This window comes from Osmia lignaria, chromosome 9, assembly GCF_051020975.1.
Source record: "Osmia lignaria lignaria isolate PbOS001 chromosome 9, iyOsmLign1, whole genome shotgun sequence".
NCBI lineage: Eukaryota > Metazoa > Arthropoda > Insecta > Hymenoptera > Megachilidae > Osmia > Osmia lignaria.
The window spans coordinates 6,752,864-6,780,065 of NC_135040.1; the positions used below are offsets into that span (position 1 = coordinate 6,752,864).

Here is a 27,202-nt window from a genome sequence, read left to right on the forward strand (position 1 = left end):
ACGCGAGTTAAGCACTCTACCAGCCGGGGAGTTAATGATTCTCGAAAATCTTTTTGTCAGAAAAGGGTCAAGCAAGGGGTGCTGGAGGCAAAAGTGGCCGAGTGCCGCGGACGTTGGAGCAAGTCCAAACGATTCTGCCCGGTCGAGTATAAAGCACCGCGAAAGATCTCGAGGTGTATCCATTAAGCTTCGGGCAAACAAACTCGAATAGCGTCAACGACCGCCACTTTGCCTCTAATATATTACCACGTGACTAACGCACGCTAAATCGCCACTCTCGTCTATACTCGCTCGTCAGATTGTATTTTATAAGTAAACAGCCTCGAAATGATTTATCTCTCTCTGGCTGAACGCTCGCGTCTTACTGCACGCCCCGTAAATCCATACGAGGTTGATTCAATGGGTTAATATAGAGCTTCCGAAGGTGTACCAAAGGATTCGGATATTTGGATAGCATTTTATATCGATCGTCAAAGAGTTAGGATAACAATTGATGATTCCAAGTATTCTCGCAGGATAATATTTGAAATATCTGCCGTAAGAATTCTTCGATCGATCCTATACTTCTGTATTATACAATTTTGTCGTGAGACCAGTTATTGCATTACATGTTGCATTAATGATGCACTGACATTGTTGCGAGCCAGAGTTAATGTGAAAAATGTAATGAAACATTCATGATGGGAAATACACCGGTCAGAGATCGCTGAATAATATTAAACAAATTCGACTTTTTTGTTTCCATCGGCAATGACTAGTAGTTACATAAATGCAACATTGCATATTCTGCACGGCTACTTTGTGAACAATGTAACGGTCGCGACAGGAAACGCATCAACTAAGAAAATTAAGAATCATTGCATTAAATTGCCTCGCGTATTTCAGATTTTACAATCGTTCGCAACATTGTAGTACAACAAAATGTAATTTCCCATCGAACTCCGCGGCGTAGGGGATTGAAGCTTTCGTTTCATACGCGTGTAACGTATGCTAATTTGACAAATCGTGAAGGGAACGCGTGTACGCGGTGCGTACGGCCTGGTCGATGACGAACGTAAATTATCGATCGTCTTCATCGATCGTTACACAGGGTAGGTGAGAAGAATTCAAGACGCACGCGTTGTTGGTAGCTGTTCGAGACATGTGTGTGACACGGGCCATCTCTCATCCGGTTGTCGAATATATCTGCACGCTTGATATCGATCAGCGAGCACGCACGCAATCAGATATCTCACCCACGCGTTTCCCACCACCGACACGCGAGTCCTTTTCGCTTCGATAATTTCTCGAGTTAAACGCGAAATAATTGCGGAGCTTATAATAATTATCGTTTTAAATAGAAATTATAAGATCTAAGGATAACGAGTATGGAACTTTGACACATATATTACAGCTGAATGTAATCTGGATTGCGTCAAGTGGTTCGGTTACAATGACACCCCTGTTCGAAGCGCCATCGCGCCTACTCGTACCGCGAATGGACGTGAACGCTATGCATTTCCAAGTGCATACTGTCAGAAGCGTTGATATTACAGGAATCACTTGCTAGAATGATAGTTGAAGAACCAGTTGGAAAGAAATCTTCGAAATTCTTGTCGAGCATTCACGGTGGTCGATCCCTCAGGGATGCAGAGTCGTCAGAAGAACATAGGAGACATAGATAAATAGTTTCTCCCCGTGGTTCACCGAAAAACCCCGATGCTCGTAAACGTCCTCGAAGCAATAGAATTCTAGTCGCAACAAAGAGTTTTTTTTTTTCTTTCCCCGGTTCGTAAATCGAGTGCAGAGCTGGAAAAAGAATACTGCTGGCGCAGGGGACGAAAGATGGTTGAAGTCGTCGAAGAAAACGTAGAAAAGAAAAAGGGACAAGTGGTCGTTCGCCTTCTTTAATCGTCCAGCTTTTGGTTTTCGCGTCTGGTTAGTGTCGCCCCGTGCTTTCTCGCGGTCGACTTATCGATGTTTATGTTAAACCGGCGCATTTAACAGGCAGAACGGTTTATCTGGTCGATAAATAACACAGTCGGGGGGGTAAGAGAGCCGGAGTGGAAGAGCTCGTGTTCAGCTTGCTTCTCGAATGAGAGGCTCCGTTTCACGCGTCGTTATTGTTTCCTCAGCGAGATCCTGAAGGACTTTGTTCGGACCTTTGCTCGCTCGGTATCTCGATCCAGCCTATCGATGAGAAATGCCTTCTTTCTAATCTGTGCACACAAGTGACCCCCCGAGAAACCTCGATCCCTACCCCATAACCTTTCAGCCTTTGTTCTGCTATCTCGTCCCGGTGATTTTCAGCTTCCCGGAAAGCATTCCTATGAAATCCTATATTTCACGGCTTTTGAAATAAGTTGGCGGAGGGGATCGGGGTGATGTCGTAAATTTCGATAGCGAAACAGTTAAGGGGTTAAATGTTAGACGCTAATCGATCGTCTTGAGGGATAAAAATGGATAAAAATAGAGTATGCACCGGTTGCAATTTATAAACAATATATATGGACGATTCGAGTAGGGGGATGATTGCGTTCAGAAAAGGGGTGTAGTTTAGAATAACAACGGCTGCGTAGTTCTCAGACGCAGCTCTGTAGATGCAATTTCCTTGTAAATCGCGGCAAACCGAGCGAGAAGACGACAAGGAGATAACATTAGATGTCCACGTGTACACGTGTATCGGTACGCGTAGACGAGGGTGCGGGCGTCGCCGGCCGTCTACACCCGTTCGTGTAGCCGTGTATTTTCAGACGCGTCGCTCCGCACGCGCGGGAAACGTGCGAGCTATTCGTTTGACGGCGGAACATAAATTCGTAACGTGGCATGATTTTCTCGCCTTGTCACCTTTGTCATTCGCCGCTTATAAATACCGCCGGGTTTATTCCCGGTTTCGCGATGCTCCTCCACCGACTGTTTCTTTTCCTGGCAAATTCGTGGTTGAACGATGAAGGGTGAAAACTTAAAGATACACCTCTCTTTTTCTTTTTTTTTTTTATTATGCACTGATTTTTTCGTGACGTCATACCACGTTTTATCGCTTATTTAGGAGAGCGACTGCTCGATTTGAGCAGGAGCAAAGGCCTGAAGCGTGCGCTGACAGACGCGGAACATGCGCTCACGATCGTCGCCGTTTTTTGTCACTTTTACGGCCCACGGGCCCGAAAAATATGGCCATTAAACGGGCCAAGAGAAACACGCTTGTCGAGAAGGTCCCGTAAACACGACACGAGAGAAGTGGCCCGGTCAGGGGCCACGGACTCGTATTACACGGGTTTCTTACAACGCGACGCCAGACAAATTCTGCCTTCCTCTTCATCGATGAACGATCGAGCAGTATATTACAAAAGTTACAGAATTAGAACATTCGAAAGCGTTAATCGGGCGCGTTGCATCGAATCGAAGGAAGAGTAGAATACAATGTGACAAAGTGATAACGAGGTTCATCGAAGGCGTGAGAAAATTCCTGTTCGAGCAGCGAATCATTCAAACCTCTATTCTTCGCGTGTTTCCTAATCCATATTCAATGATCTTAAGCCGTGTCGCCTAACTAATTCGTCGATGTATCATAATTGTCGTGTATTCAAACGGCCAGTTACGTCGAACCATTTGACTGCGATTAAGTAAATTGCTTTTAATACAGTTGAAAGAGAAAAAAAAATATGGAAAAATTTTCCAACGACTGTACCGATCGGGCCAGGAGTCCGCTCCATGAAAATCATTGTTTTCTGAAAAGCTTGCGGAACACGTGTACCCCCATGGGTGGTCGCATCGTTTCGTGTAACGAAAAGTATACGTACCAAGAAATGGATCGTCTGTCGAAGTTGAAACTAGATCACGCGGTGAAAAGTAATCTCATTGGCAGAAATTCCGTGGTTTCGCTTCAACTAGTCGACGAGTTGCTCCGTCGACGTTTTGTCTACATAGAGAACGTTCGTCGAGAGAAGTTGTTGTAGGAGGCTCGAGTAGGGTCTAAGGGCGAAATATACTCGGCAGGTCCATGGGGTTCGCGTAGTTTACACGTACGCGCGATGTTTTCAGCTTTATCAGCCAGCACACTTGACTCGAGTTTAAATCCTCTGGTTTTTGCTTGAACAACCCAGCCAACTCCGCCCCCGCGCGCAAATACACCCTCGCTCTTCGGACAGAGAGACAACAAGCCGTGAATTTTTCCAGCCACTTTCGACCAGGTTCGTCGGGATACGTACGTGTGACCGGCTGTTTGTCCAGGGATCAAGATATTTGCACGTCGCTCCCGTCACTGTCCTCTTTCGTTCGTGTGTCGTGACCGGACAAACAGCCATCGTATCCTTCGACGATCCTTGTATTTCATCCTCGATGGACGAGTTACGATTATCAATGCTTATCGAAATCAATTATCGAGAAGAAGGGGGTCGGTCGGATCGGCATGATTTCGAAGCAAATGCAGCCGGGATGCGGCTCGTGCAATACGTGAAATATCAGTGAGGATCTAGCGTCACGCGGTGCGGTAAATCAAGCCGAGGTTACCGGGCGACCGCGACCGGCGATACAGAAATACAAAGAGCTCGCATTCTGATTCAGACCGGCCGTAATCGTCGAGGACAAAACTTACGGCAGATCGAGAAACGTATGTACGACCGGTCAATCGTACAGGACGATTCAACGAAGAGTTATCTCTTCCCTGATGAATCTTCGAAACACTTCAGCAACGGTGTGACTTTGTTAAATATAATAGATAATCCTAAAGTGATCCATGGATCATTTTTAATCTTGATGAATATATAATGATCAGAGTAGTTGTCGAAAGATCCTCTTTTGACGAAGCCTGTAGACACGCACGAAATTCACGTTAGCAACGAGTCAGCAGGATTGTCTCCAGTTTGCGAATATCTGGCGGCTATCTGTTGGCTATCGGAGGGTCATCGGCTAGCTTCTCTGTATAGGTATACATCAAGGTGTATATCGAAGAAGAGGGAAAGAAAGAGAGAGAGAGAGAGAGAAAGGAAAAGTCGCGGTGGATAAGAGAGGAGAAAGGAAGAACGATGTAACTAAGGGCAAAGGATGGAGGTTAGAAGAAGGTAGGAGAGTTAGGAGACGACAAAGAAGAGGATGAAAGAGAGGATGAGAGAGGATGAGGCGAGGCTGGGCTACAAGCTGTCGGGCGACGATAGCATCGCCTATCGACCCCTAGGATCGCCCGAAGAGGTTTTCCATGTTCTTCTTCGTTATACGATCTTGTACGAGGAGCACTGGTACGAGGGTGTGCAGGTAACAAACACCCCCAATTATGTCAGCCTGAATTAGTAGTGGTCCAACTATTTCGAACCTAACGAGTTGCCTCTGTCCGTGCGGTATACTCGGCCTTCGTTTCTCCTCGCCCCTCGCCTTAGCCTCCACCCTCGTCAAACGATTTTTCATTTGTCTTCGCTCACCACCGGTAGCCGTAGATTCGAGAAAGAAATTTTTACCCACGGACATAGAACGTCGCTTTACGAGCTGTCACGGGACAGGCCGCGATTACGCGAGACACGAGCGTTCCTTGTTTCGCTTAAGTGGTTGCTTCAACGAGTAACCAGCCACCTTTCCTGGATTCCTCTATCCTCGACGATAACACGTTTAGAATTTTAGTCCCGACAAATTATCCAGCAAGTTGTTTTAATATTTAATAAATGAAATGATCCTGTCGTATTAAGAGATCGTTTTGTATACAAAATACATTTTCATTGATTTCACTTTGGATCTGATCTGTCCACGGATTAAACCGGTTAATCGAGCTTCCGTCGTAATTATCATCGAGCTAATGTATCGGATTAATCGAGTACGAATTGACAGGTTAGTAGAAGAGTTTCATTGGTTGATTTAACGTGTTGTAAAGTGTTAATCATAAGCATCGACGAAAACGTGTTTCACGACTGGTCCCATCGAAGAAGAGATGTAGACATAGCAGCCGTAAAGAAACGGGGACGACAGCTCTTTAGGTACGGTGCAACATCGAACATGACTTTTCCCTTTCAGACCAGACGAGATAGCATTTTACCCCGTACCGCGAACGACCCCGCACCCTGCCGGCATAATACCAGAAAAGTCAGCCCGCCAATTTGTTGGCCGCCGGCGGTGGACACTTTTTTGAAGCGTCCAAACCGGGTACCCTGGTCGCTGCATATTTTTACTTTGCCCGTAGCAAGCAAATGACAACCGTGTCCCCCGTATTCTCGTGTGTCGAAGGAAGGACTAAAAGGTTTTGCCTGCGGGAGGTGATCCCGTAGCAAGGTAGGCGGTTGCTTCTGCTTTCATTGTGCAATCAGTCTCTCTTACCTATCTCTCTCTCTTTTCTTCTTTTCCTTGTCATTCCACCACGGAGTCTCTTTCCGTTTTACACGAGTCCGTGCTCGTCCGTTATCTGGTAGCATTGTTGTACTCCAGGCTTCTAGCAGTTTTCTTTGCTGAAAAGTTCGGAAAACATTCTGATACATAGGAAACTCGGTGTACGTATTCGAGACATTCTTTAACGTTGAAAGGCTATCGCTAAAAATTCTATCGTTAACTGTTTGCGATGGTAGACGCGATGAAATTTTGCATATTTATTTTTTTTTTTCTAATTAAGAGGCAACAGTTCAAGTTTGTCGAAGGAAGAGCAAAACGGTCGTTTTCAGTCCCTGTCGAAAGCAGGATCCTTGAACGGTGCTGCCATCAGGGTGACCGACGGTCACCTGTGCAACGACCGCCGGATCCGCCTACGCGTACCTGTTCACTAGCTCCTCGCGCATCGTTGGCGAGACAATGCGAAAGCGGATACGCGCGTGCACGCGGGCGATGGAAGTGTGCACCCAAGGTGCTGCTTGCGAATCGTGGAAGGGAGGGGGCAATCTTAAGTGCGCTGCTTTACAAGATAAGGAATTAAGTACGAATACCCCTGGGTGACCGGCAACCAACGTGCCGGATAAGATAAGACCGCCGCGTATGTAGCACCGTTGCGGAATCGGTTCGACCGGTATTGAAGCGAAATCGCAACGTGGAAACACGAGTTTACGATCGCTCTTTTAAACAGAGCGTTAAAGAAAGAAAAGAAAAAGAAACGACAAGTCGGCTTGTGTTCGATTTTATCAGCTTTTACTCGAAGACCAAGTTCGATTCGTGTCAACTTGTTATCTCTAATTTTCTAGTTCTCGTAAAAATAATCCTTTCTTACGATTTACGAGCAACGTTCGTTTAATATCCTGTATATTTATCCGGTGAAAAACTGCTTGTACGATACGTGCTCGAAATCGTATTAGAAATGTTGTTTAACAGCAGAAATCAGGGCAAACGCGATCGGTGCTGGTCGATGACGGTGAGATTAAATCGCCGACAAGAAGGCAGTCGTTGAAACGCATAATGGTCGCGCGGAGAGCGGGAAGCAGCTGTAAACAAATCGTAAAAAGAGCGAAAAGCGGCCCTTTGCTTCGGTTCGCTGTTCAGGTAATAATCTCGAGCGCCAGCAGGGACCCTTATAAAATCGCTTCTCCGTTTCGATGACTGCACCTTCATAACGGAAACCACGATCGTTAGAATCGTAAAAATTGAATCGTTTTAGGAAAATGATTTTCCTTTGAAGTCGAATTTTTTCTCATGAATTTCGAGTAACCTCGCTTGTTTCCTTTCTAAAAGAATAAAACAGAGATTCACGCGTGACCGAGGTATCTTATCCGCGGCTCTGTCTAAGCCAGTATCAATAGAGCTCCTCTTTCGTGGTAATAATGAAAGTTAAATATCAGCTCGTTCGTCGATCGTGTGAGCCGAGAGTGCTCGAATCAATGTTTCATGGATGTTCGTGCCGCGAAGCGTCCTCCTAGGATTAATTAAGCATCGCTTCTGCAAGGAAGCAATCGCGCTGGTAAACACCTGTCGTATATTTTAAGCACGAATCGTAAATAACCGATCCTCTTGTTTCAATATTTATACGATGTCTGTGATCGAGAACGTACAAATTGCATTTCGATGGATCCTTCGATTCGAAGAATAAAAAATAATAAGTAAAAAAATTAGTCGACACTTGACATTCGAACGGTACTAAAATCTAACAGATGCAGAGATAATGGTAATAACCACGAAAATTATCTTTATAAACTTCATTGTCAAGCTGAAACACGGTATTCAGAAAATCCCAACAACCACCGTTCTCTTCCGAAGCAGAACGAAACAGATGCTCGCACAGCGTATTCGTCTTTTCACGCTGTCCCGGTATAATTGATATCCGTTTCCAATGCGGCGATTAATCATTCGCCAAGTGTCGGTAGCACCGCAGGCGATCGAATGCAGGGACGCCCATAAACAGCCGCAACGTTGACAAACATTGTATCAAAATATTTGTACAGATCCGACGTATCGAAGGTGGGAATCGCGTGAACCGGAAACCGTCCACCTAAATCCGTGCCGCGCGTCGAAAGAAAGGTGGTTCCGAGGAGGGTTCGAGAGCCCTTTGAGGCTCGATTATCTCGTAAAATACGCGCGACAGGCCGAGAGTCCTTAGTTATTGCCGGAAGCGATGGATGGTCGCAGAGAGAAGGACCGGGTACCTTCTTACCTACACACAATATACGTGCGCGCGAGCATTTCTCTGTCCATAGGAAAAGGCAGTGCATGGGTAAACACACGTTAGTTACGTGACCGGTCTTTATCGTTCGAGTCCCTTTTGAGAAGCGACGCGGCTGATTCGAAATAAATCGAGGAGCCGTTTCTTTCCGGTTGTTCGTTAAGCCTATTACCGGCCTGCTTGGTTGCTTTTGCTGGTAGAAACGCGAAGGGGACCATTCAGTGACACCGGCGCGAGTCGCGAGCATCCATAATCCTTCAGCTTGTGTATTTACAAGCTACGAAAAGCCAGCCGTATAATACTGACCACCGATGTGTGTGCTTTGCCGGGCCACCGGGACCGAACAGCAGCTTTTTCTTTTCATTTCTTTTCTTCCTCGACCTTTGCAACGATCTACCTATCGAGTAATTCCATGGGTATATTTGATATATTTAAAAAATTATTGCATCCTGCTGATTAATCGAACTACCTATAGTAGGCAATAGCAAAGTACACCGTGTAGCGCAGGCGTATAGTAAATTATATGGATAAGGTAGAAAGAGGAAGAAAAGGATGAAGAAAGAGGTGCAGGTTCCGGGAACAGAGGGAACTCTGGTTCTTCATTCAGAATCGAAAGGTGGCTCCCGCAGGTTGACCAAACTCTGCTACCTGTTCCTTCCACCAATTCTCCCTTTCTCTCGGCGAAGAGAAGATGGCCGTGCCGTGGTAATCAGTCATCCCGGATCGCTTTTCTCGTACATCATGCTGGGTTGAATCTTGCAACGAACGGCCCAGGAGGGCCCCATTATTCGTCATTACACGGTCACTCGTGAAAACACATTTCGAATGACTCCGCCACCTTGGTCGCAGGTTGTCGCTACGTTCCTGCCCTTTTCTTTTCTCCTCTGTACATTCGAAAGGAAGAGAACGAGACTACGCTCGTGTTTCACATTCACACGCGGCGATTCAGAGCAGCTCGTCTCTCATTCGAGGAAGTTTCGGCCGGATTGCGGTGGGCCCGACGCGTCAATATTTGGAATCCGCTTGTCTGCGGGATGATCGAGCGCCGCCGATCCTTTGTATCATCCTTCGTGGGATCGTGAAACGAGAGACGTGAAAGTGGATACGCTCCGTTGTTCGCGAGAACTTAGCCGAATTTACGATCTGATTATGTGGGATCCGTGACCTTTTTCGGAGTTTTTAACAGCCGTCGAGATATAATTTTAGCTTATTACCAATTGTCCATTTGTAGCTACGGAACGTAATTGAAACGCGACAAGGTCCACTCGAGATAAGTTTCGCGATGGTAGGAAGCGAATGCCCAGTCTAATCACAAGTTGCCACGAAGGGCACGCGTTCGGTTGATGGGTTCATTAGGCGTCGGGACGCCGGTCGCATCCAGATCTCACTTTTCTCCTCGGTAATGGTCCTCGTTGGTCGTTCGCCTCCCGGGATTGCTCCAACTTGTACGCGACCGGATTGCTTATCGTGCAAAGGGTGGAAACGCTCGAAATATTCTCCGCAAGATGATCGAGACTGATTGGTTCGCTTTCGAACAACCAGACGATCGAATCAACTATATGTATAAATCTTATTTTAACACCAGAATCGACTCGCGACGAAACAAATGATAGTATTTTTTAGATATAAAAAATTCATTGACTTCGAGCTAACAATGGAGTATCGCGTTCGATTCAAACGATTCTTCGATCTGGAAATATATCTATCGTGTCGATCGAACGATCAAGCAATCTATTGTTGCCAGTCACCGTGGAAATTGGCGTAATTAACGAATGGGTAACGGACGTTTAGAGGGTGAACGAATAACAGGGTACTTTCTGAAGGTAAATTCAGCCGATAATGGCTTATCTTCGTTTAACCACTTCGCCGCAATGGCAGACAACGTGACCATCGGTCTGGTAGAAAAGATTGGCAAGCCAATAATTGCACTGTTTCCCCCCACTCTAATTTATTTCATTAGAGCAGCTAGAGCAGCTTCGACGCCCGCCATTCGACTTGCTTCCCGTAATTGGGAAAACCATTAAGGGCTCGCTCTCGCTCTCTTTCTCCTCACCCTTTAAACTCCTTAATGAATTGAGCCTAACTGCGATTATACCATCTCGCTAGTAACGCCTCTCTCCTTTGAAGGGAGAGCGGACCCTCCGTGATTCGACGTTTAATTTTCTCGCGCCTCGTTGTCCGCTTCTTTTTCACGGCTGTAAAGTACCCTCGGTGCCCCGTCGAGAACGATATTTAAACGTTGCCTGATTATCTCGTGATTTCTCGAAATTCCGGGGCATAACAAATTGATACAGGATTATAAAAATCTTTATCCATAAATATTTGTCGATGAAACTCGTGAATCTTCGCGTCCAGCATCCCCTAGCTCCGCGGTGCGAGCGTTTATGCGACAGAGGAAGAAGAATCGTCTGAATAAAAACAGCAGGAAACGAACGAAATAAAAGGAAAGGTAAAAAAAAGAAAACACACGGAGAGCGGAAAGAAAAATGAAAAAAATAGAGCGTGGAGTAAAGAGAAAAACGGCAGAAAACAAAGGTGTATGTACGGTCGGCCGTGCCGAAAATCGGCCGGACGATCGGCGGGGTCTGGTAGCCGTCGGAGCAGCAAGCGACGCCCTCCCCGTCCGAATAAATAATTCGTTCGTATGCGCGGGCCAGAATAGACAGAGAAAAAGATAGAGAGAGAAAGTAGAGTGAATCTCCTCTCGTATATACATACAGTACCGGTCAAAAATCTCTTGCTGATTTCAATGAAAATCAAATAATTTGAGAAATTCTGAAAAACACGCGTGATTCGATGATCATCCAAGAGTCACTGATGAAGAAGATAGCAGATGGAAAATTTAATTAAACAAAATAAAACGATTATATGCCGAGTAATTAGCATAACTTGTCTACCTATGCATGACTAATTCCTCTGCGACAGTCGAAGGGATGTTCAATTTTTCTTGAAAAGATCCTATTTCTTTTGATTCGGCAGGGGGATCGAAAACTTTTGGCCGGTAGTGTATGTATACACATAGACACGTATAATACGTAGGTGAACGAACGTTGGGAGCCGTATAGCGATTTCATTGCCGGCACAGAGTGGCGTTTGACCGACGTGTGATATGCAGCGACGAGCCGTGATGGAGGCGAGGTGGTTGCAGCCGAGCAGGTGGTGGCGTGGGTAGCGTGTGACGCCACCCAACGTTACACCCTAACCCCCTTGACCCACGGTACGTCCACCCTTTTTCGTTCTCCTCTCGGTCCCGGTTGCGCCGAACCATCCGATTCCCTCATACCATCGTTCGTGAATCTCTCTCTCCTGAGCGCTCTCTCGTCGTTGCAGCAGCCCTTTCAAACGACCGATGCAATATTCAGCGGCTCTTGGCAGTCGGCCGTTGGAAAGGGGTGGGTGGGTGGCCGGTTCTCGTTCTCTACCCACCCCCCGAGCAGCGGCCACCCTGTTCCCGAAAAAAAAACCGCCTCACGTGGCTAGAGCCTCCGACCGTCAAATTGGCGCCGCTGTCCATCAACCGGTGCGCGAGCGATCGCCTCTCTTTTCCACACTTTTCGCTTCTTCTTTCCGTCTCCGTTCTCTCACGCTTGTCCCTCTTCTTTTTGCACCCTTTTCCATTCGACCATCGCGCGCTCCCAGCTACGACTAGCTGCTAACTCGTTGCCAGATGAAAGAGACAGATTCTTTTTCGATATTTCGATGCACCAACTCGGCAAATTGTAAGAATAAGTCTGACGAGAGGGAAATTGGAATTAGTTTCAAATATGTAATTCTATTTGAAGAAAAAAAAAAGAAAATTTTATGATAGAAAGTTGTACGACATAGACGAAGAAAGATGTCGTCATGGTGTCAACGGCACGGTACCGACGAAATTTTCGAAACAATATTCCTCGCCGGGTCGGAGATGATTACACGTAGTAGAACAATGTCGCGGTTGGCCAGCTGCCAGCCGTTCTGTCTGCTCGGGGATTCTCCGTAGCTCGAGCAAAGTCAATTTTGTAACAACGCCGAGGCGTCGACGACAAGGAAAGTGACGAGTCCCGCCCTTTGCGAGCCGATCGTGCAAGCATCCCAGTCCTGGCGACGACACCGGCAAACGACGAAATAAGAAGAGATCGCGAACAAGAGAGAAAGAAACGTGGCCGTTTTCACCGACAAAGCCGAGTAAGACCAGCCGCGTGTATATTACCAGCTCGAGCAGCGTGGCGACGAAAGAGGAAACCGTGAAGGAAGAAAAAGAAGAAGGAGAAGAAGAAGAAGGGTGGCAGAGGGAGGCATAAAAGACTCGACACTCCGTTATAATAAAGTCCACCCTTGGAAGCCTTCCGCGCTCCAACCCTCCTTCGCTTCTCTCTTGGCAGCAGCAGCATTACGCCATTCAACTTACTTTGTTCCTCAACTTTATTAATTTTTCCCTCGGTCTTGGGGGACCGAGCCGAGCCACCCCTCCGCTCGCCCGGTTATATCGAGAACCTTAGCCCGGTTGTGTCGGCGTTGAAAGAGGGAGAAGAGAAAAGCCGGCGAGAAAGGAGGACGGAAAGGAGAAAGAAAGGGGTGAAAAGAGGCTGGAGGGGCTTTCTTGTGACGGGAAATTTAAAAATCTGTCTACGCGTTGTCGAACCACCCGAGGAAACTTTATTATTAGCGCCACCCTTGCCAACCTTCCTCTTCCTCTTGCTCTTTACTTTCGCCGAGGGATGGCGACCACGCCGAGGACGAGGCTGGCGGTTCGACGAACTACACCACGAACGAAGATATTGCCTTTATAAACTCATTTGCAGCCACGACCCGGCGTCGAACGAGGAAGTTTTGACCTCGTCGACGGTCTGTGACCTCCTCGTTTCCGGACAAGATTTGCACCGCCCGTTGACAAGGTTCTGGTGATTGATGCGTCCCACGGACTAAAGACTCGCTGATGCCGAATAATTAGGGGGTGGCTCTTCGACGCCGGAGGTGTTGGCTTTTTTTCACGCCGATGCTTGCCGCTTTAACGCTTCCTTCCTCCCGCGATCTTCACGGCCTTCAACGCGCGGTAATACCTACTATGCGATCGTTTTCCATCGGAACTGTTCATATAGAAAGGGTTGAATACCTTCGGTTACAAATCCGATTGTAGCACAAAACCTTGAAAAGTACGCGTCAACGAAGGAACGTTTTTCTAACGTTCTGTTCGCAGGTTGTCAGAGATTTTCTCGTGTCGCTAGAAGAGATCGTCGATGCTTTCTTCGAGAGAGGAGGGATGGAATTGTGAGGACGGTTTGTGAACCGATTAGCGGTGGCCGCACTTCCACACGGGTTTTCTGCAACATAAATATTTACGACTCATTCACGAAGCTAATATAAATGCGATTTGGCCGCTTGCTCTTTTTGCTGCACGCTCTAATCCGATTAGGCCCGGCCTGCTACAATGAGTCGCGGCTGCTCGCTTATTGTACTCGAGCCTACCTTACCCCCTCTGGAAAGAAAAGCCTCTACCCTCGAGCCTCGTAGGATCCACACGCGGTTGATGCCCCCCCTTTTCACCCCTTCGCGCCATCTTTGACCGGTGACGCGGATTTAGTCGCTTTACGACTGCTCCGTCCACACAGGAACACAAGTCGATCGGTCCTTCTTCAGGGTGCCACGATCCAGTTTTAGGGGTGTCCCATTGTGTTAACCCCCTACGCTACAGGCTTAAACGTCTCGCCCTGCTGCATGCTTTTTAACAGCCCACGCTGTAGAGGATATGTGTCGCGTTTCTTTTTTCTTTTTTTTCTGTATCCTTGTGCCTGGCGATGATTGATTCGCGCTAAGGTTTTTTTGAATAACCCTCGTCGAGTTTTGTTGGCGACACGGGGGCGCGACTGTTAATCGCGTTTGAGAAAAAAGATCCGTCGCGTTGGTCGGGGTAGAACGGTTCGACCATTTCATTTTCATTCTTCTGTTGGCTGATCTTTAACTCGTTAATTAGGAGACGTAAGTGAAATCTAATGATCCTGTTTCGTAAAAATAAGAAAACGGAACGTGCAACTTTCGTCTTTTCACGATTCGTACCGCAAATAGTCGCAAATAGTCGGCTGGTTCGTTCGGGATCCCGGAACGTTTTCCTGGCGTCTCATCGACGTCAAAGAAAAACGGTGGCCAGCCAAGCCAATAGCGGAGAAGCGGGCAGTTTTGCAACTCTTCCCGGCTCTCGAGCTAACTCGATCCTATAAATCGTGCGTTCAGCAAGTAGTAACGCCCAGCTCGTTTCGGTCTGGTCACAATCGGAACAATGACGCGCGGAGAGTGTACCCTAGCGGCGAGGCAGAAATATGGCGGTCCTCCTGCTCGATTCAGCTCGTCGGGTACGGTGGAGAGATAGGAAGAGGGCAAAGAGGAAAGCGTGGATAGAAGGAGAGAATGGTGTAAGTGGCGTAGAGAGAAAGAGAGAGAAAGATATCGGTGGAAAACGAAAGAGACAGAGGGACGAGGAGGAGGAAGTCGCGGGCTCCACCTTCTTAATTCAGGGAGAGGCGATAAAAATGACAGAGCCACTGCTCGCCCGCGCTGACTTATATCCATTTACTACACAACGGGCGGCTGACAAAAAATAAGAATGGAATAAATAATAGCTTGCTCCTCATTCAAAGGATAACAAATGCGTCTCTGAAAAGGCTCTGCCTGACAATAGGGTGGAGAGTCGCTTACAACACGGCTCTGCCCTGTATCCTCTACGACGCAGCAGCTCGTCGTACCTCGTTTCCTCTTTCTAGTCGTTTTCCAGAACCACCGAGCGCTCTTGTAATGAGAACGCTCCGTGTTTCGCGTGCTCTTCAAACCGCTACCCTCCTTCGGCCAACGCGAACATCCGAAACTACCGACTCCGTTGTTCTACCTTGCGAAATCTAACAGAGAAAAGAAAAAAAATGGTGTTAACATAATTTTTCATACGATTAAACCCATCGTCTTTTCTGGAATTTTCCTTCGGACACGAAATTATACGAGAAGGTAGGACGAGTATTTCTATAAAGTTCACGGAGTAGTCTCTATACCGTAGATACCAACGACAAGACTCTCCAATTTCGTGTAAAATTTGCATGGGATCAGCTCTTAGACAGACGTCTTCCCGGGAAGAAAGTTGACTGGACGATGACCAAAGGGTCCTGACAGAAGGCTGGACCAACGACTTACAACGATCTCCACTCCGTATTGTCAATAATAGATCCGTTCCTCCGGTATCGCAGTCCACGTATAACGCGGCTACGTGTCGAAACGGTGTTCCAGATATCGTTGTTCGCCGCTAAGTCTCCTTTTTCCCCTCGAAAGGATCACCCTTCGGTCTGCAGCCAGTATCCAAGACGGGACGGTCATGCTTTCCGGAGCTTCGATATCACGTCGAGGGGGTGGAGAGGGATCCCTATAACATATTTGACGGTCGACGGAGGGTCCGTGAAATCGGATTGACCAGTGTCCATATTGGTTTTTCCTCTTCTCCACCCGTTACTCTCTTTCTGCCGGTTGACCCTCCGAAGATAAGGATTACCCTAGCCGGACAGACGTCTCTCTGATCGTCGGGAGAAATATGGTGGCGATATAACGCGGGTAGCAAACAGTTCAATTTGATCACGAGCATGAAATTGTTGCTCGTTCAAGATTTTTTAAAGAAGAACTTTTTAATATACCTTCGAGTAAGAGCACTTTAAAATGATATCGAGTTTACTTCGAGCACGATGTTCGAAACAACCCCCGAAATCGTATTCTGAGCTCCGTAAGCTGAAAAGCGACCACGTCTTAACTAGCTGGCTCGATCGTCTGCTTGAAACGACGAAGAAGAGATATTCTTCCATCGAGTACAAGCAAGAGCTTCCGAGGTTGGAAGGGAGAAGAAGATAAAAAGGGGTGGCCAGAAGAAGAGAAAGGGAAAGAGAAGTCGAACTCTCGAACGAGCTCGGGATTAGCCAGTGGTAATAACCGTCTCCGCGGTTTCGAAAGCTCGCCAACCAGCAGCCGCAAGCTCGTCTCTTTCACGTGATGGGAGGAGGAGGTGGAGGGAAAGTGGCGAAAGCGAGGGGTAGAAAGGAAAGAAGGAAGGGTAGCTTTCACGGGGATGATTTTACGCGGCTAGGCACGTAACGTGGGCCTACACGGTAGTCGGGTGGCCGTGTCGGTAGGCGGTCTGAGGCAATCCTGTTGATTAAAAGGTGGGGCATCGACCCAAATAAACTCACCATTAAACCAGATGAGTCTCTACGCTTCAACCCCGTTTCTACGTTTCCACAAAATGTGTTGGAGAGAGAAGAAGAATCAGCCGGCACGACGACGGTGTAGGTGAACAGCAAGGACCGAGTTGTGGCAAACCGTATTTGTACGTGTGTATATATGCTGGTGCACCACCCTGTTTCGAACCTACCCTCTTTTTCCCTACCACCGTGTGCCAGCCAGCTACGGGAGCAAAGGAGAAGCGAAGAGGGGTGGTGCCGGCCCCTGGAGAGGGGAGAATAAATTGATTTCGTTGACTCAACCAGCCGTAACGCCCCCTCAGCATGATATCAACCCTAAGCCTCGGTTATCTTTATTTAAGCTTTACGAGAGTCTACGCCAGCGAATCAGGGGGTAAGGGGGCAGGGAAGAAGTTCTCGCAGGATTCTTCCCTCTTGCTCACCCTAGCCGTTCCTCGGTTATAACCGGGAGAATTCTATACCGTAGAGAGGAAAAAAAATCGCTCGAATTCCTTCGCGGCCTCTACTCCTAGCGATCCTGTTACGGACACTGCGAATTACTTCGTGAAAAGAACATTGAGATGGTCGAATTTAGAATAGGAACATGAGAAATAATATGTAAATTGGATATGTCTACAATGAAATGACTATTTAGTATACTCCGAGCGTTTCTAAAGCATCATCGTTAGGCCGTACGAAGTCAGCGGATTCACCGTGTACGGCAACTTAACCGTCAACGATCCTCGTACACGGAATTCACAGGCTCGTCGTTTGCTAATGAGCCCCGAATGGGCTGAACGGGAATATGCGAAACGTCGTGTACACACACCTGGCGGACGTAATGCGTGGGTACCGATGACACCTCGCGCGATGTAAGTATGCCGATGGGTTATCTGGGGCCCGGCGTACACGCCCGCTACGAGTGTATTCAGGTATTACATCTAGTAGACGAGTGTTCGCTGGCTTATACGATCTCTCGCCCTCGCGCCGGCAAATCCCGCCAACTAGCGTCCCTTTTGCCCTATCCTCCTCTCGCAACGCCGCATCCCGCTCGCAGTTGGTCGACACGCTTCGAACAGAGCTTTAATTAATCCTCGCCTAGTCACCGTTTACCCTAATCTCTTGCCTACTTATCGACGTCATCGAAAATTTGAAGTTTCAAAGCTTCGCGTCGAAAGAGATATATTCTTCCTCGATGAACATTTCTTTTTCCACCCCCTAAATACAGTTGCAGTGACAGCAGGACGATATTATAATCGCGTGGCGGGTCATTTCTCAGAGTGTCAACTGCATTGAATCGAAGGACGGGTCGGTCGTGTCCAGGGAAGAGACACGTCGCGTCTAACATCCCCGAGGGTGTCGTGATACCGAGAGTTAGAGGGATGCCCGTGCAGCTTCATCAACGGATATTAAAGGATTTGCATGAAGTATTATTATCGTTATTGCGAGCCGTATACCGATGAAACGAACACAGACAGGGGTGTCGTAGAGGGGGAGTGAAACGATAATTTTATTCGACACTCGATCCGCTTGTCGGCTTTTTACCGGGCCAAAGTGCGATTCCGTGTCGCTTCTGTTAATTTTCACGATATTTAATTGCCTCGGTATTATGATTGATTTATTCTCAACCATTTGCTTTCTGCTGTTGATCCGTTGTAAGAATAGAGGCAGACATCGTGTTTTTTAAATCCTCTTTTTTAACAACATTACATTATACTGTTAAATGAACGAATAATCAATTATTATCAAACAAATTCTCTGTCCCTATTTTCGGGTATCAATTTAGTCGATAAATAGCATGTTCCTCTAACGTGACACTAACAACCCCTATGGAGCACCCTCTTCTCTGATATTAATTAAACTAAGAAAGTAGCAATTGGTTGTCGATGTTCCCAACAGAAGTGGGCGGTATTTTTACCAGATTTTAATACCGACGAAGCATTATAGGCGATTCGGATGAATGACATTAAATTATGTAGGGTGGTGTACGGTAAGGAAGGAGAGAGGGGTGGGTCGCGCGAATAGCAAGCCACATCTGTGGCCCCGCAGAGGGTGTAACTGTTATAAGGGACGAGGGCGCCGACTCGCCACCTTCTCTCTCGCCCTATACCTAAACACTCTCCTCGCTTTACTTGGCACTAACTTTATTGCGTGGCAATTTGCTTATTAACTCGCAGTTAGTTTCGGCTGCGCGTCGATTAATTAATACGCGCCGAGTCGCCAGATGGAGACACGCCCAGAATCCACCCTCGACACGATGCCGTTCGAGATTGTGCGTGCTTACCCCCTTCAAGATTTGCTAGTCACTTTGCGTTGCAGAATCATTGGACGGAGGATTGTTATTCAAACAGTTTCTTTGAATCGTCTGGATGGAGAATTTTATTACAGTGTTTTGTTTGTCGATGCTCGGATGGGGTGGAATTGGGTCATAATCTGACCGGGAAATGCTGATTGCTCGTACAGATATTTCGCGTTACGTATTCCGAGGGTGGATTACTTTATGTAGGGACAATTTGGAACTCGTTTTAGGAGATGTTTCATTTATTATAAATATACATTTTGAATACAGTCACGAAAAAAAGACTTATAAAAGAAATCGATCGACTTTCACCCTAACCGATACGATCGTCAATATTTGCTGAAAGAATACCTTTGAACGACGTAGCATCACCCTTGTCTTCACCTGTGCTCGACCGATCACAGATTTCTGTATACTCGAACCCGTGGTTAATATTGAGCCACGTAAACGTAGCGTTTCGCGTCGGGGGTAAACATTTGAGCAAGTTCCTTCGCCGGCGAAAGGCGTCGTTGCTTCGACATCGAAGACCACGAGTACACAAACGGCTACTCGAGGGTGGTTTGTCGTTGCCATTCACCGTTTAACCCAGGTCAGTCGATTGATCGCAATATATTTATGTGCAAATATGAAATAAAAATATATATATATCGCACCGGAAAATAGATATTTTCGAGAAGACGTGAACGAGAAGAGAAATCATATTGACCCCTAGCCATATACGCCTCGGTCGACGGCTACGAATCAATAAAGATTTCCCATCGCGAGCTTGCAGTCGAACGGAAGAATATTTCAAACATCCAGCCACCCTCCTATTCGAGCCACGCGCCCCGCCAACCCCTTGGTCCAACCTCCACTTATTCACACTTTTATTATCTCCGCGCGAGAAACATTTTTTATCGACTGCCCCGCGCCACCAATCTTGGACACGGCCTGTAAACTTTTCCTCCTCTTCACCCTGCTACCCCTCCGAACCTTCGCCGACCTCCTTCCATCGTCCCTTTTTCGTTCGACGCGTTGCACGCGCGCATGAATACGTAAGGGCACACGGTTTATGCTCGCGAGTGAACGCCAGCCAATTCTGGCCCGTGAAATCGTTTAAAGGCAGGAATCCGCTGATCGTAGGGATTTCGAGCTTTCCTTTCCGAGCCTGACTTGCTCGTTTCTTCCTCGGCAGCGTATCGAATTGATTGGTTGCTTTACGACCAGGGGTTTATACTCCTCCAGCTTTATTTGTAATCTTGAACCACCGGTGGGATAACTTTCTTTCTTTTTTACAATGCGACTCGTAAAAAATGAGAACATTTTGTACGCCGTGTCTTGCAAAGAAATCGCGTTTTTTCGATATTGTCAATCTTCTCGGACGTGGTTATTTTCGCCGGTTAAGTTTTCTATTTACGAGCGGCTGGCAAATTGGCACGTGTTCGGCAACGCGGTTAATCGAATCGCTCGTCCCGAATAAAAATTAATCGACTGACATTTATTCTCGGCCCCGGACGATGATAACGCGAAAATATCGCGATACTGTAACAGAATGGAATTACGACGCCGAAAATGGAGGCGTCGTTGCCCGGCCCCGGACAGCAAATCGATGTGCTATCTCGTGTTTCGTTCGATATAATCAGACCGTATATATGTGGTATTTATTTTTTTTTTACCACTCGATCGATAAGATAGAAATTCCTCCGAAAAACGTGGAAAATTGAATTGCAAATTACTGCTATTGTGGTTGCTCATCGACGAAAGGAGAATTCGTTTGAGGATTCAGGATTCGTTCGTTGGTAGCCGTGACGTTGTAGAGTTTCAGAACGGTTCTCGGTGGTGCGAGTTAAGGGATGAGGACGGAGCCGGGCCGCGAAGAGGATGCCCAGGGGATGCTCGAGACATTTGTCAACGAGACGAGCGGTGAGTGGACCGGACCTCCACCGTACCACGGATCGTACGTGTATCCCGTCGAGACCACGAACGGCAGAAAGCTAACCTTTCTCTCTCGGGTCAAGCAATATTAAACCGCATACGTCTTCGGCGTCCGATCAAAGGACCGAGTTCTCCTGGACATTTCTCTTTCTCTTTCTCTCGCGCGACCGAGCACGACTCCCACGTAGCTGAACAGAGGTAATCCAACCGACGGAGAGAAAAGAGAGCACGATAACCTGGCCTCGCATTCTCCAAGATTGATCCTCGCTCCTGATGGAAACATATTGTCCTTGCTTGCTTCTCGCGAATGCATTTTTTATCGTTTGTCCAATGGTCACGCGATGGCTTCGTGGATCTTTACTTTTCTATAATTTTCTATAATTTTCTTGCTGAAATGGTTAACCAGATGGTAATTGTTGCTCGTTAGAAAAGATTAGAGAAAGAGAAAAGACACGTGGATCCCTCGGCTTCTCGCGAACGCCATGTTTCCCTGTTCCCTTTATTATAGATTAACACGGGTTACAACTCGCACGTTAATTAACCGGCTTCCATGCCGTGTTTGCGTTTGTAAGCTCGAACCAAAGTGAGACGTCGGGACGGGGGGTCAATAATATTACGAAGACAAACGTACCGACGTTATCTACCATCGAGAGCTTCCTGCTTTTGTCCCCTCCTGATAGCCGACCACGGTCTTCGGGGAATATTCATCAGGATGAGAACGGTGGTGAACTTTTCCGCAGCCGGGGCTTGTACCAAACTCGATGACTTTATTTTTCCACTGGTTGTTTTTTGTTCGAGAAATCCGTTCGGACAGTTTTCAGGTTTGTCCGAGGGTTTGTTTCAGAGTAGAAATATTAAATTTATCAAAAAGGAAGTGTAGTTCCTTAAATTTAGTATAACTATCGCGATTTCTTTCGAGCGTGGCGCTCGTTTAACAAGAGAAATTCGCAGATTGCTCGCGACAGGAAGCTGGCAGGTTTTCTTGCGAGCGAGGGCTGGAACCGTAACGCGGATCAATGGAACGGAAAGAAGAAGCCGCGCACGGGAATCGTGTATACGAATGCCCTGTAATCAAATAAAGGGGAACAATGTTGGCGAACGATGCGAGTCAGCTAGCTCAGCAGCGCGATTCCGAACCCGCCCGTTCCTTGTCCTGGACACACCCCCACCGTAACCGAACGAACGCTGTTATCCGCGTATCCTGCGACTCACCCCGTCTGCCCTTTTTACCCCGTCACCCTCTCCTTCCTTCTCCGCTCTCTTTCAACCTTTCTTTTTATTATTTTCCTTCGATTCCTGTTCGTACCTCGTAGACGCATCGGTGCAAGTCCCAAAGAAACGTTGAATAACAACAAAATTATACCGGAATATTAGTAAGAATACATAATGAAATTTCGAATGTATTAGTTAACGAAGCGAAAAACAGGAGCAGAACTAACGTTTCCCCTCCGAAATTCCTCGCATCCTGTTCGCCGTGTAAGCACGGTCGAGAGACTATCCTTTCGCTTTATATAAATGAAGCGTTGTAAGCATGCCCCACAGGAGCAGGCCGGATTCGCACGGCTAACAGATGAGGCATTAGGCACCGTAATGGCTCCATTTCCCTGGAGGAAGAGAAACGGAGACGGAGGAAACCGAGAGGGAAAGAGAAGGATAAACGAACGGTGGAAGTGGTGTTGTAGGGTAGCACCGAGAGTAGAGTCAGCGCCGAAATATTTCTACAAATCATTACTTTTAATTTGCTCGTCCCTTTTATCAAGACAAATGTGCACGGACGCCGCGCAGCGAACCAACAATCGAACTTCTCCCATACACGTAGCCCGGGTGTACGCGTGTTTTATGCGCGTATCTCTTGCAGCCGTGCTCTAAACTGCTTTACATTCGCGAACGATACACGGAGCCAGGGTAGGAGAGACGCGTGTGCGACGACAATGGAGCACCGTGGAGGAGCAGCAACGGTTCCAGCTGGCTTCACCGCGGGACGTCTCTACCACTAGCATCGTCAGCGACACAAGCAACATCGGCACACCGTGACCGTCATCGTCTCCGGCACGACGAAACAGCAGCATACAGCTACGAAGCTAGGGATTCGGTTATACGGCCAGCACGGTCGGGCAGAGGACGCCGAGAGAGTATCGGGGCCATCGGGTGCAGCCTCGTAACAGAGAGAAGAGAGAGAGGAGGTGGTGCACGGTGGTAGGTCGACACCGTGAGACGAGCTCTCGCCGTGAACGCGAAGCAACAACAATAATTTTTCATAGGCAGAAAAGAAAAGGGAGGATGCCATTCATTAGCCCCCGGCTCGGTTGGTTCGCACGTTGTTGGTGCCGCTGGCTGTGACACCTCAATAACCGACCAACCTTCACCGTCCACACACACGTTCACCTTTCTCTCTTCTACCTTCCTACCTTCGGTTACACGACACCGTACATGTGGATAGGTGGCATCGTACCTCCTATATAACAGATATATCTCCGCCGGCCATTGTGCTCCTCTACTGATATTTCTGTTATTGCTGGATTAAATGCGCGCCCTGCACCCCGTCGCGCATTATTCCTCTCTCTACCTTCTTCCTCTATACCTTTTTTCACCTTACCCCTCCTTTCCATATATCGCGTTCGTTTTGCTGTTTCTGCACTAATGCCGTATACATGTTCCCCTTGATCGTTTCTTTACCTACCGTACTCTAATTTTGGGGGAATTTTAAAAATGGAATCATTTTGCTCTCAATTAGGCCCGGTTAAAATCTCATCCTCGTATTTAGCGCTCAAATTATTTACGCTAGTCAGTTGACAAAACACACGATCAATTCCTTTTCACAGAAGGATGGGGAGTAAGTGGACAGTAGGGTGAGGGGTAATTACGAAAACGGTAAAGGTCGGTCGCCTATTATCGTCGCCCCCCCCGGGCGATGGGGTTTCTCGGTCGGTCGAGCGTGCGGATACAAACGTTTGTTTCGCAAAACATCTTGGTCGTAGGAGCGACGGTGCGGCACGACCCGCGGGCCAGAGTGCAATTCTGAACTGCAACAGACAGAAGCGGGAGAGAGAGAGAGAAGAGGTGGGGTTGAGAAGCAGGGTAACCAAACAGGGTATAAGTCACGGACACCCCGTGGTGTACCATCCGGTAACTCGACACCGTCGTTTGTACTCCGGTGTGGTATAGGAGTGGCTGGCAGCGGCAGCACAGACGCAGAAAAACACACGTATGAATACGTACGACAATAGCAAGTCCTACAGAGAACTGTTGGTCTTTCTCTCTTTCTTCGTGCTCCCTGCCATCAGATAGATCTGTCCGTGCCTGGTGTGACATTAGATACCATTTAAGGATTAATATAGCCATAAATAAGGCTGACTCTCTGCGTGGCAGTGTCTCTTTTCCGACTGCTGCCAGTCCGAACCTCGGCCAACAATGAACGACCCACCAACCACCAACGAATCCCTTTCCTTTACACTGCTTCTCTTTTTTTCTTCCTAGCTTCCTAGAATCTCTGCAAGATTGTTGCGTTTGTAATCTCTCAATTAAAGTTTCGAAAATATGAGAATCTGAAGAATTCAACCGATTTCGTTGGACGGCGATGAAATTTAGAACGGGTTCGGTGCACTTTGGTGAATTTTACGTTCGTCCACGCGGACAGAGCGCGTAACAGAGTTGCAAATATAGCGAGGGACGTGCCGCTTTGCTCGGAAGGTGTACGGTTGCTGGTAATTCGGTAGTAACAATAGCAGTCGTGCCAGCCGGAGCATACAGGGCCCGTTTGTACGAATGAAATTATTCGCTTCTAGGAATATATAACCGTGGCTGCAGGCGTACGAACCGTAGCAAGGTATGTAGAAGGAAAAGGGAAAGGGTGGCTCTCTCACCTCTCTCGCCCTTTCTATACGCGTTACCCTGCCACCGTTTATGTATAGGTGTTGATTGCGAGGCGGCAGCTGTGTTTTATGCGACTCGCCTTTTCTTATATTATATTATATCGTCGTGTTAAACGCCGGCGCCTTCCTGTTCCTACAAACTCTGAATATTATATTCGACGTCGTTCCTTTCCACGCTCGCACGATCCGACCGTTTTTACGGAATCGAGAGCGACCGTGTGTTCGACGACACCGCTGTACCCACCGTTTTGCATCCTGAACGGAACACACCCTTCAGGGTTTGATTGACAGATTCGCAAATGCAAGAAAGATCACACGCATCCTAGATGAGCAATGCAGGATTAAGAAGAAACAGTGTTCAACGATGCTGCGATTAGTCTTGGATCAAACCGAAAGTTTTACGCTATATGGCAAGATAAGGAGGAAACAGATCCATGGTCGAAGGAATGCCAACGAGGATGAGGAGGAGGATGAGATGGTGTACGGAAGCAGGAGGATCGTAAGCGGAGAAGCGAGAAAGCTGGTTGTCCACCAGTGCGGTGAAGGCGGCTGAGGAGGCGGGAGGCGAACTTTAGGTGTATATTAGGTGGCTACTGGTAAAGTAGGTACCGTCAGGCCACCGCACGACGATAAGCTAATGCGTTTCGTGGCTTTAATGAGGTTGATTGGCGGCTATGGCGGGTCGCCGCTTAACCATCCTCCTATCGCTCAGCCGAGTCTGTTCACCTCTGTTCAGGTCCAACCAACAGATTATTACTTACTTAAAAAGCTGTTAGCCACGGTTTCGTAGCTAAACTGCCCTGTCCTCTCGGATAAGACGTTCGCTTCGGCCACGCTCGAACACGACGACGGTCTACAAGGATCGAAATAGCCGGCAAGGAAAACGGCGCGAACCTTGCGAATCACGCCGTAATTATATTCTCCCGAAACGAACGGTCAGATAATCGTTTCCAGCTTTCTCGAGCGTGTTAACAAGCCTCCCGCATAATTATTTCGTATACTTTACACTAAACACTTCGTACAGTGCTTTCCTATGCCAGTTACTTTCTTTAATCAGAGAACTAATTATTGATTTTCTGTCCGAACGGTCGGTCAGGGAAATTCATTAAGAAACAGGGAAAATTTTGTTAAGCGACACGCAGCTGCACCCTCTCTTATCGTTGCAGATAAACGCCTTCATTGTTTATCGATGCATTATTGTTCGTTCGTTATCTATCGCATCGACCAACTGTGCCGAACTCTGCCACTTCTATCGGTCGAATTTAGACACCGCTAGAGTGGTCAACCGTCTGGTTTTGTGGCCATTGATTCATCTTCAGTTAGGGTGCACTTACTGTATGGTCGTAATTAAACGCGATAAGAATTAGCCTGCCATGGGGACCAGAGACAAATTGGATGGAAATTGAATTAGACGAACCGGTCTGTCTTATAATTAGATTAAATTACTATTTTTTATATTCTTCGATTAACACCGATTCATCGTATCAGAGACAACGGCACCGATTTCCCGCTGAAACGGTAGCCAGTCGGAAAGGAAAGGAAGGGCTAAAGAGGAGAGTCAGAAAGACGGGGCGTGCTACGTCACGGCCGAGCAGACACAGATGGCCAATTACCTCCGACAATAAACACAATTTAATTTCATATTCATTCCACTTAGCGCTTAGGCGAGGTAATCCATCACTCGGGATTATTTGGGCTATCTGTTGGCCGGTCCACAGATGCACACCGGGCCAATGCATTTACCCTCACACGTGCAACCGTTGCACCGGCACGTCCTACGTGCTGCTGCGAGCTCGCACGCACGATATCCGGCCAGCTAATGCGTTCGTGCGCTACATATTTATGCTGCGAGATGGCTGATAGACCAGAGTAGCTACTGTATACGATTGCTCTCCTACGTTGGGTGGGCCCGGATTCAGCCTACCCCTCAGCCTGCTTGATCCTAATCGTTTTGCATTGTGTCGGAAAGTCGGGGGGGCAGAGTGGTGAAATGATGCGATTAGAATTTCCAGGCGTAAACTCGGATCTGTCCTGACATCAATCGAGGGAAATTGATAACCACTCGATGTTGTATTATCGCTTCGACTGGCATTTTAGTCCTGGGGTGTGTCGCTCAGCACCGGTTTAATGAAATTCAATATTAGATCGTTTCGTGAAATTTATCGCGATCTAGGTCGATCGATGTGATTTGAATAACAACGCGTGTATGTTTAATTTGTACAAGAATAAAAATGCATAAACATGGTGCATCTATATGCGTAAAGCGTGAATGCATTCGCAAGAGGGGGTAGTAGCCGAAGGATGGTGGCGGGTCGCGTCGGTTCTTATGCAAATCGGGCGGAAAAACTCGCGTGTTTTCAACGTGTTTTAATTATTCAAGCAACAACTTTCCGCAATGAAATTA

General features: G+C 47.4%; 1 protein-coding gene across 8 annotated transcripts in view; it reads left to right on the plus strand.

Moving 5' to 3' along the window:
• LOC143305696 (uncharacterized) overlaps nt 1–27,202 on the plus strand; it is a 132,761-nt gene that overhangs the window by 20,964 nt on the left and 84,595 nt on the right. Inside the window, exon 4 of one of the 8 annotated variants that reach the window (XM_076690268.1) lies at nt 17,942–19,778. The exons of the other annotated variants lie outside the window; for them this stretch is intronic. Within the exon in view, the coding sequence (XP_076546383.1) occupies nt 17,942–18,009 (68 nt within the window). The 3' untranslated portion in view covers nt 18,010–19,778. Of the gene's footprint in view, nt 1–17,941; nt 19,779–27,202 lie in introns of those variants that run through there. 8 annotated transcript variants of the gene reach the window in all.